This window comes from Protobothrops mucrosquamatus, unplaced genomic scaffold, assembly GCF_001527695.2.
Source record: "Protobothrops mucrosquamatus isolate PMUCROS unplaced genomic scaffold, P.Mucros_1.0 scaffold_276, whole genome shotgun sequence".
In the NCBI taxonomy this organism is placed as follows: Eukaryota; Metazoa; Chordata; class Lepidosauria; order Squamata; family Viperidae; genus Protobothrops; species Protobothrops mucrosquamatus.
In genome coordinates this window covers 1,149,905-1,160,449 of record NW_015386352.1, presented here as the reverse complement: position 1 = coordinate 1,160,449, position 10,545 = coordinate 1,149,905, and the positions used below count along the sequence as shown (strand labels likewise).

General features: G+C 44.3%; 1 protein-coding gene across 1 annotated transcript in view; it reads left to right on the top strand.

Annotated features, from left to right (window-relative positions):
• ABCC5 (ATP binding cassette subfamily C member 5) overlaps positions 1 to 10,545 on the top strand; it is a 54,761-nt gene that overhangs the window by 14,601 nt on the left and 29,615 nt on the right. The window contains exons 4-7 of the mRNA XM_015831702.1: positions 1,443 to 1,591; positions 4,169 to 4,276; positions 5,965 to 6,198; positions 7,812 to 7,979. Of these exons, the coding sequence (XP_015687188.1) occupies positions 1,443 to 1,591; positions 4,169 to 4,276; positions 5,965 to 6,198; positions 7,812 to 7,979 (659 nt within the window). The remainder of the gene's footprint in view (positions 1 to 1,442; positions 1,592 to 4,168; positions 4,277 to 5,964; positions 6,199 to 7,811; positions 7,980 to 10,545) is intronic.

Sequence of the window (10,545 nt, the reverse complement as noted above, 5' to 3'; positions counted from 1 at the left end):
CTGCTGCAGTTTGTCTGAAAGTTGAATCACGGCGACTGGATTTATTTTCTGGCTGGCTTGAGACGTTTTCACTGGCCATCCAAGCAGCTTTTTCGGTCTCAGCAAGTTGGCTAGGAGAATCTGAGTGAGCCAGGAATTGTTGGAATGTAAGCCAGCTCCTAAAATTCCTAGGAATATTTCTTCACCAATCCCATGGTTTCTTCCCCAAAGTGTATGGCAATATGTCAGGGAAGATTCTTAGTCATCGAGGTAGAATTATGTAAAAGTTGAGTCATTGCAATTGGACTTATTTTCTAGTTGGTTTGGGACATTTTGCTGCCCATGCAGGCGGCTTCTTCTTGGATGGCCAGTGAAACATCTCAACCAACTCGACTTTTAGACAATTCTACCTGGATGACTTGAGAATTGTCATCAAGATTTCTTTGATTTTTCTACTGTTACTACTGTTAAGAAATTAAAAGACACTCCTGGGGAGGAAAGCTATGGCAAATCTAGACAGCATACTAAAAAGCAGAGACATCACCCTGCCAACAAAAGTGTGTATAGTCAAGGCCATGGTTTTCCCAGTTGCAACGTATGGCTGTGAAAGTTGGACCATAAGAAAGGCTGAGCGCCAAAGAATGGAGGTCTTTGAACTATGGTGCTGGAGAAGACTCCTGCGAGTCCCCTGGACTGCAAGGCGATCAAACCGGTCAGTCCTAGAGGAGATCAACCCCGACTGCTCTTTAGAAGGCCAGATCCTGAAGTTGAAACTCAAGTACTTTGGCCACCTAATGAGAAGGAAGGACTCCCTGGGGAAGGGCCTAATGCTGGGAAAGATTGAGGGCAAGAGAAGAAGGGGATGACAGAATGAGCTGGCTGGATGGAGTCACTGAAGCAGTAGACGTGAGCTTAAATGGACTCCAGAAGATGGTAGAGGACAGGACGGCCTGGAGGAACGTTGTCCAAAGGGTCACGATGGGTCGGACACGACTTCACAACTAACAACAACAACCGTTACTACATTTGCATGGCTATCTCAAAGGAGCTTTTTCAAGAGGCAACTGGACTTCCTTGTTTTTCCTTGAAGATGTTCCGCTTCTCATCCAAGAAGCTTCTTCAGCTGAAGAAGCTTCTTGGATGAGAAGCGGAACATCTTCAAGGAAAAACAAGGAAGTCCAGTTGCCTCTTGAAAAAGCACCTCTGGGACAACCATGACCTGGATGACGGAGGATCTCCATAAGCATTTGCATGACTAATCATAGATAAAACTGAGCTTGCATTTTTGTCGCCAGGGAAGGCCAATCTGAATGCAAACCAATTCTTTTAAAATGTGTAAACCATGCTCCCTTTTGCATTTTCATTTTAGTCGGCTGCAAGTGTGGTTCCTGCAGATGACAAAACCGCGGTTAACATGGCAATTAACTTAACCTTCTGCTAATCACTTTGTCTCCTCTTCCCAGAAATCAGAGAGGAAGAACGCAAAATCCTGGAGCGTGCAGGATACTTCCAGAGTATCACTGTGGGAGTGGCACCCATCGTTGTAGTGATAGCTAGTGTGGTGACTTTCTCTGTTCATATGATCTTTGGCTATGATCTCACAGCAGCCCAGGTAATTTTGGGGGGCAGATGGTGTTCACATCAGATATAGGAAGGGAGTCCTAGTGGACCATCACCTAAATATGAGCCAGCCGTGTGCTGCAGCTGCCAAAAAAGCCAACACAGTGCTAAGCTGCATTAACAGGGATAGAATCAAGATCACGCGAAGTATTAATACCACTCTACAATGGCTTGGTAAGGCCACACTTGGAATACTGACTGCATCCAGTTTTGGTCACCACGATGTAAAAAAGATGTTGAGACTCTAGAAAGAGTACAGAGAAGAGCAACAAAGATGATTAGGGGACTGGAGGCTAGAACATACAAGGAACGGCTGCTGGAATTGGGTATGTCTAGTTTAATGAAGAGAAGGACGAGGGGGGACATGATAGCAGTGTTCCAATATCTCAGGGCTGCCCCAAAGAAGAGGGAGTCAAGCTATTCTCCAAAGTGCCTGAAGGCAGGACAAGAAGCAAGGGATGGAAACTAATCCAGGAGAGAAGCTACCTAGAACTAAGGAGAAATTTCTTGACAGCTAGAACAAGCAGGGGGTTGGACTAGAAGACCTCTAAGGTCCCTTCCAACTTTTTATTATTATTGTTGTCATTATTATTATTATTAATTATTATTGTTATTATTTTGGAAACTTGGGATCGTGGATGCTTTTCCCACATGCTCTGATCCAAATTTGCATACTGTTTTCCTGTGCCATGAAAAGTTGCTAGTGACAAGGTTAGTCCTACATAAAGATGCAATTAATTATTGTAATGACCTAGGAACTAAACTGAACCTAGTAAAAATAAAAACTCCAGAACAATAGTAAGCTGTGATCAGCATCTATGGTAGCCTTTTGTATTTTTGATTGCAGTAAGTGTCAAGAAAAACTGGTATCTTTGGGGGATGTTCCTGCAGGACCCCCTTTTCTGTATTTTTTATTGTTTGAAGTAGACTTACTGTACCTTATGGCTTCAATAATATCTGAAGATAACAAAGAATGAGTGTCTATTTCTGCTAGAGCCATTTCATTGTTGCTCTATATTGATGGAGAAGTTGGATCTTTGTGCCAAAAAATGTAATTTGGTGTGCAATATTCTTAAATTAAAAAGGAATTGGACTCTTCAAAGAAAACCTCCTATGCTGCAGTATTCATGTTTCATGAAAATCCTCCATGGGATATCTGCGTATCATACTTGTTATAATTGAGGATTAAAACAAGTCCAGCTATGTTCTTTCTCTTATTAATGGTTTTCAGGAAGAATGAAAAACATCTGGGTCATCTGAGTGATATCTGCTTTCTTTTGTTCCTGTTAGCAGTTGATACACTTTCATTCAGGAAGTATTCAGACCCCCATCACTTTTGTCAATTAGGTTATGCTGCAGCCTGGTTCTACAATTGTTGAAATTCATTTCCCCCCCGTTGATCTACACTCAATATCCCATAATGACAAAATAAAAACGGCATTTTAAAAATGTCTGTAAATTTATTAAAAAGAAAGAAAAAACCTGAAAGGTCACATTGGCATAATTATTCAGACCCTTTGCAACCACACTTGAAATTTAGCCTCCTATTTCTTTTGATTGTTGCTGATATATTTCTATATTGTGATTGGAGTTGACCTGTGGTAAATTAAATTGATTGGACATGATTTGGAAAGGCACACACCTCTCTGTGGAAGGCCTCACATCTGACAATGGGTACTGTAGCAGAGCAAAAGCCATGAGGTCAAAGGAACGGCCTGCATACCTCGGAGACGGGGTTATTGCAAGGCACAGATCTGGGGAAGGCTAATAGTAAAATTTCTGCTGCACTGAAGGTTCCTAAGAGCACAGTGGCCTCTATAATTCTCAAACGGAAAAAGTTTGGCACAACCAGGACTCTTCCAAGAGCTGGTCGCCTGGTCAAACTGAGCAATCGGGAGAGAAGGGCCCTTAGTAAGACAGGTGACCAAGAACTTGACTGAGCTCCAGAGATCCTATGTGGAGATGGGACAGAGTTCCAGAAGGACAACTCATCACTCCAGTCTTCCACCAATCTGGGCTTTATGGCAGAGTGGCTAGACCAGGGGTCTTCAAACTTGGCTGCTTTAAGACTTATGGACTTCAATTCCCAGAATTCCTCAGAATTCAGTTTTTTAAAAAAAATAAATTTGCAGGCATTTCTAAAATTAGTTTTTTTTCTTTGTCATGATAAGGTACTGAGTATAGATTAATGAGGAAAAAAAGAGATTTTCAACAACTGTAGAATCAGGCTGCAGCATAACAAAATCGGCAAAAGGGAAGGGAGGGGGGCTCTGAATATTTTCTGAATGCAATGTAATTATTCTACAGAAAGAGTGCAGAAGTACAGTCAGGTTTTGGCTTTGTCCTCAAAACAGTGACAACGCAAAAAGCTGGGAACTTCCAGAGCAAAACATAATTTCCTTTTCTTGCTTCCTTCAATCCATTTCAATGCACTCTGTAGAATTTTTATATTTTTTTTAAACCTGGAGGAATACTATCACTGTTGCCGATTAGCTATAAATTCTTGGATTTACGCACGGCTTCTTACCGCTGCTGCAGTCAAAAATGCTTATTTCCTTCTGTGTTTCAGGCTTTTACGGTGGTGACAGTATTCAACTCCATGACTTTTGCTTTGAAAGTCACCCCGTTTTCCGTGAAGTCTTTGTCTGAAGCTTCCGTTGCGGCTGACAGATTTAAAGTAAGTCACCCCTGCCTTGTCATGTTTTACTATTTGGTTGGGTCCTTTTGCAGATTCTGAAATACTCACGTATTAAATGTCTTGCTACCTTCATCGCTCTGTTCTCACCATAAGGAGCATGATGTAAACACCCTGAAGTTCTGTTTGCCAAAGTGGCCATTTTGCTGTACAATAGCGTTACTAACTAACGCTAGTAATTGATTGCATTCAGTTGACTACCAAGTCAAAGAGAGGATAGGACTGCAGGATTTAAATAAATTTGAAGCATGGTAACGAAGCATGATGCACACGCATGCAGAACCTCGTAGAATGCAACCTATAGCATGCCTTACGACAGCTTATAATATCAAATTCCTTGGCAGTGATTTTCATTTTTTAAAAAAAGTTTTCCGTATTTGCTTGTCTACAGTAGAACTCTTGTGAGTTGCTGAAGATTTTAGCATGCACAGTTCACTCAGAGGGAAAGCTGGTCTGGCTATTGGGCTTCATCCTTGTCACAGTTACTTTTAAAGTGCATTTCAGAACATAACCTGGAAAATATTGAGAAGAGCCCAACTGAGACGCATTCTTCAATTTTCACTTTTTTCCCCCCTCGGTTTCTGAATGTTTGCAGTTCCTCTCTTACTGTGCTTAAACTAGCTAATGTCCAAGGTTGTTGGTTTTTTTCACCATAGAACTATGTTATCAGCAGAAGTGTCTGCCTGAGATTGCATGAAGGCATTGTATATATACTTTGAAATGTAAATTGCTTTTAGGTCTGCCATTTGAATACCCAGGAATTCCATCAAGCAAGCCAATCTTTAGGCCAGTGGAATAATTTTAGTATTCTTGGCGAGAACAACATTAGCGTTTTGAAATATGCAGGATGCTAAATCTTAGTTAAAAGAAGGTAGGGAAAGAGGAATCCTTCAGAGAAAACCAGCAATATTGCCTCTTAAGACAAAGGCTTATAGTTTGCTTATCATCCGTGGAACATTTCAGTCCAAGTCCCACAATTATTCCGGGGATGGGAGTCATTAAAGAAATAAGTCTCTTTGCAAATACTTGGTTAACTAACTGAAAATGTGTTTTGGTTTTTTTCTGTGTAAACTGTTGAACAAAGACTGCACAATATTTTTGAACAGACGGATGCAGTGGAAAACACGACATAGAGGCTCTGGGTTTTTGACGCTGCGGTTTTGTCATCCGTGATAACACACAGTCAGATTCGAAAAGTGCCTGATTTTTGTTCAGCAGAGAGTTGAGCGTTGTTGTTTTTTTTAATCTGGGTCGAGCAGGGGTCTCACCCGTTTACGCTGGCGGTATTTCTGGCATACAAAATTTCTCTCCTGCAAAAATGGATCCCGCGTCTTTTAAGTCTCTCTGTCTGAGGACCACTGCATTCGTGGGTGAACCAGGTCCTTCTGAAGGACCTGGCGTTAGTTTTCACTAATGAGCTACCTTTTGCTCTTCAGCTTCCCTGCACTGTATAAGCCTGATGTGTTTTGCTGCGTGAGTGTGCCGTAGACTTGTCCCCCCCTCAGTCTTGACCAGGTGTCTCATCTTTGCACCTCTCTCACAACTCCTATCAGAGTTTGTTTCTAATGGAAGAGGTTCATATGGTAAAGAAAAAACCAGCCAGTCCTCACGCAGCCATACAGATGACAAATGCCACCTTAGCCTGGGAATCCTCCCATGCTAGTGTCCAGAGCTCACCCAAGATGACCCCTAAAATGAAAAAGGGCAAGACAGCCACGAACAGGAAAGACAAGAAGAAACAGCAGCAACACGAGGGACGGCAGACCATGCTCACTGAGCAGAAGGGCCATCTTCTGGTGGATAGCGATGACCCCCCCAGCCCTGAGGAGGAGAACCAGCGCATCCAGCTTGCGAACGTCCGGCTGCAGAAGGTCCTTTACAACATTGACCTGGAAATTGAGAAGGTGAGGAAGCACTTCCCTCCTTTCCCCATATCTCTCTCTCTCTCTCTCTCTCTCTCTCTCTCTCTCTCTCTCTCTCTCTCTCNCCAGGTCTTTTACAGAAATAAAACCCCAAAACAAAACCCAATAAACCCCCAAGTCCCCTGGTGACAACCATCAAAAAGATGTTGAGACTCTAGAAAGAGTACAGAGAAGAGCAACAAAGATGATTAGGGGACTGGAGGCTAAAGCATATAAGGAACGGTTGCTGGAATTGGGTCTGCCTAGTTTAATGAAGAGAAGGACGAGGGGGGACAGGATAGCAGAGTTGCAGTATCTCAGAGGCTGCCCCAAAGAAGAAGGAGTCAAGCTATTCTCCAAAGCGCCTGAAGGCAGGACAAGAAGCAACGGATGGAAACTAACCAAAGAGAGAAGCAATCTAGAACTAAGGAGAAATTTCCTGACAGTTAGAACAATTAACCAATGGAACAACCTGCATACAGAAGCGGTGAATGCTCCAACACTGGAAGTTTTTAAGAAGAGACTGGACAGCCATTTGTCCGAAATGGTATAGGGTTTCCTACGCAGGGGGTTGGACTAGATGACCTCCAAGGCCCCTTCCAACTTTATCATCATCATTATCATCATCATTATCATCATCATCATCATTATTATTATTATTAACCAGCCACTTGATTGGCTCCCCATCACCCTGGGGTCCAAAACTATGTCTTCAGGGCCTTTTGAAAGAGTATCAAGTTGGAGGCCAATCTTATCTCCGCAGAGATGATGTTTCACATGGAGGGGGCCACCGTGGAGAAGGCCCTTCTTCTTGGTCCCACTAGATGGACCTCCTTAAGAGAGGGGACCCCTAACGTACACTGCCTCTCCCCTCTCTGGTGTGTTGAGTAGGTATAACTGGGAAAAGTCCTTCAAACAACTTGGTCCCAAGCCATGACTTCTTGCTTTCTTGCGAGTCATTCACACTTACAGAGTGTGGGAGCATCAACCTAAGGCCCAGGTCTACCCTTCGTGTTGATTGGGGAGGCCTCTGTCCAGGCAGAGGAGGTGCCTGGTAACACCATATCCAGGGAAGTGGAGGTCTCCTCGGCCTGTGGTACATGTCAATCTTAGAAGATCTCTAAGCTAGCTTTTTGGACCGAGACAGGGCTTCATCAGTCATTTCTTTGAAGGAAGGCCATCTGCAGGTAGCCAATGGTTAGGCTTTCTTTGTGATAGCCCCCTTCAATGGAACAGCCCTAATTTCCAGATACCTAGACCTCCACCATCTTATAGGGCTTCTAAAGAGTTGTAAAGATGAGGCTCCACAAGAATACCTTTTGGGATGTGGTAGTTTAGCCTATCTCCATAAATGGGAGGTGAGAGAGGAAAGAAGAGTCTGAGAGGGAAGGGCGGGAATTTATAAGACTTGGAGGGGTCCTTGGTGCTCCCGCAGCTTGGTTGTTTTCCTGCAGACGTTTCTAGCTCTGATGACATTACCTAGTTTGGCTAATGAAACACTGCGAGCTCAAGAGAGCACCAAGGATCCCTCCTTCCAACCCTGAGCTAAAAATATCCTCCTTTATTGATGAGACTTTGAGGCAGTATCTTTGACAGGCCTGTCGCTGCTGTTTCAGATGACTTTATTGGAAGGCAGCATTTCCGTGGACGGGACCTTTGCTTATGTGGCCCAGCAGGCCTGGATTCTCAACGCCACGCTGAGAGACAACATCCTTTTCGGAAAGGAGTTTGAAGAAGAAAGGTTGGTTTGCTGGAGTTTCGTGAACTTTTCTCTTGTGATGCAGGTGGGGAAAGGCTGCTGGGTGGAGGTTGGCCCTGAACTGCCTTGCAGCCATTTTGGACCGATAGTTTATGTCAGTGGTGGCGAACCTATGGCACGGGTGCCAGAGGCGGCACTCAGAGCCCTCTCTGTGGGCACGCACGCCGTCGCCCCAGTCCTAGGCCTTCAGCTGGGTTTTATAAAACCTTTTCGCTTTAGGCCTTCGCCGCAGTGTACAAAAAAAAAGGTTCAATCAATCAGTCAATTTCAACTTCTCGCGGGGGAAAAAAAAGATCTTGCAAAGTTGGAATTGATTGATTGAACTTTTTAGTCCCACCCAGTCTGCCGTTACCACCGCAGCCACGCCCACCCAGTAGGCCAAGCCCACCCAATTGGCCACACCTACCCGGCACCCGACGATGCATAGGTGGGTTTTGGGTTGCAGTTTGGGCACTCGGTCTCTAAAAGGTTTGCCATCACTGGTTTATGTCCAGGAACAAGATGGTGATTTCCTATCTCAGCCTCCCTTACTATGAGCGTCCTGCTTTTAATCTTCACTGGCTGCACTGAAATAAAACATTGGACCAGGCCTTGTGTAACAAAAAGCCACGATTTAGTACCGTGTTTTCCCGAAAGTAAGGCCTACACCAACAATAAGTCCTACCTTGATTTTTGGGGAGTGGGCCTAATATAAGTCCTATCCCAAAAATAAGCCCCGTACCCACTTGTAGCCAGGTCTCTCCTTGTCGGCCCACTTCTTCTTCTGAGGCCTCTTCTGTAGCCAGGCCTGCATTTCTCAGTCACAGGGCTTTCCGGAAGGCCTGTGCAGCCAAATAGCTCAGTTCTGCAAGAGCTCAGCAGCCGAGCACCAAGCTATGGATTGAATCCATAGCACGGTACTCGGCTGCTTAGGCCTTCCGGAAAGGCCCGACTGCAAAATGCAGACCCGAATGCAGCTGTAGAACTTCAGCCCCAGAAGAAGTGGACCGGCTGGGTGGCGCTGTCGGTGCTGGAGGTGAGGTAAGGCCTACCCCGAAAATAAGACCTGGTGCTTCTTTTGGAGGCAAAAATAAATAAATAAAAAATAAGACCCGGTCTTATTTTCGGGGAAACATGGTATTAAGTACACAAGACTGTGCGGTGTGATGGCTTAGTGGATAAAAACACTAAGCTTGTCAGCTGGAAAGCCGACAGCCCAGGTTCGAGGCCTGAGTGCCACATGACAGGGTGAGCTCCCGTTACTTGCCTCAGCTCCTGCCAACCTAGCAGTTCAAAAGCATGCAAATGTGGGTAGATAAATAGGTAACAGCCTTCCGTGCACCTCAGCGGATAGTCGTGCCGGCCACATGACCATGGAAGTGTCTTCAGACAACACTGGCTCCCTCGACTAAGAAATAGAGATGAGCAGCACCCCTTAAAATTGGACTTGACTGGACAGGGGAACCCTTTACCTTTACATGAGACTCGGTGAGCCTCAACTAAGCAGCGGAGCCACGTATCTTCCGTTCTTCCCAACTGGGAGAAAGTCTTTAAACCCCGATGTTCCCGAATTCCTGGCTTATTTAATTCACTGCATCACAGATATTGTGGTTTATAGCCAAACTGCAGTTGCTTACTAAGCCAGAACCACAAAATGGAGAGTGCTTTTCAAACATTATGTTTGGGGCACAGATAAGAACTTTGGTAGGAATCAATGAGAATTAATGCGGTGTTGAGTTGAAGGTATTGGATTAGGAGCAAGGAGACTGAGGGTAAAGTGAAACCCCTAACTGTGAGTCAGTCATTCTCTCTCAGCCCAGCCTACCTTGAGGAATTGTGCCGTGTTTAATAGAAGCCCCTAATAAATAAAAACAGTAAATATTAAAATAAAATCTAATGAGAAAAGAATTTGGTGTAATAGTTAAGACAGGGGTCTTCAAACTTGGCCCTTTTATGACTTGTGGACTTCAACTCCCAGAATTCCTCAGCCAGCCTCCATTTTGTTTGTTAGATTTAAGACAGGGGTCTTCAAACTTGGCCCTTTTACGACTTGTGGACTTCAACTCCCAGAATTCCTCAGCCAGGCACGCTGAGGGGAAAGGGAGAGGTTTCCAAGCTGAGCCATGCTGGCTGAGGAATTCTGGGAGTTGAAGTCCACAAGTCATAAAAGGGCCAAGTTTGAAAACCCCTGAGTTAAGGCAACAGGCTAGAAATCATGAGACTGTGAGTTGGGTGAGGCCTGTTTTGGGTGACCTTGGGCCAATACCTCTCTCTCAGCCTAGAAAGAAGGGCAAGGGCAAAGTCCTTGGAAAAGTTTTGTTGAGAGAAACTGCAGAGAGCTGTCCAGGCAGTCACCAGGAGATGACACTAACTTGAACACACACATGCAGACAAAAAAAAATAAAAAATCAGAGCTAAATTTGGCAGGAATTTTCCTCCTTAGCCAGTTAAGAGGATGGAGAAATATATGTTATACGAAATTGTAACATAGCATTATGTAAGGGACAGCCTGATAATGACATCATTCAAAATGCAACTGATGTTACAAGTCAGTTTTGAGCCAATCGCTGTCTTTGTTGCCCATTGTGGTGCTCACCAGGCACATAACTATT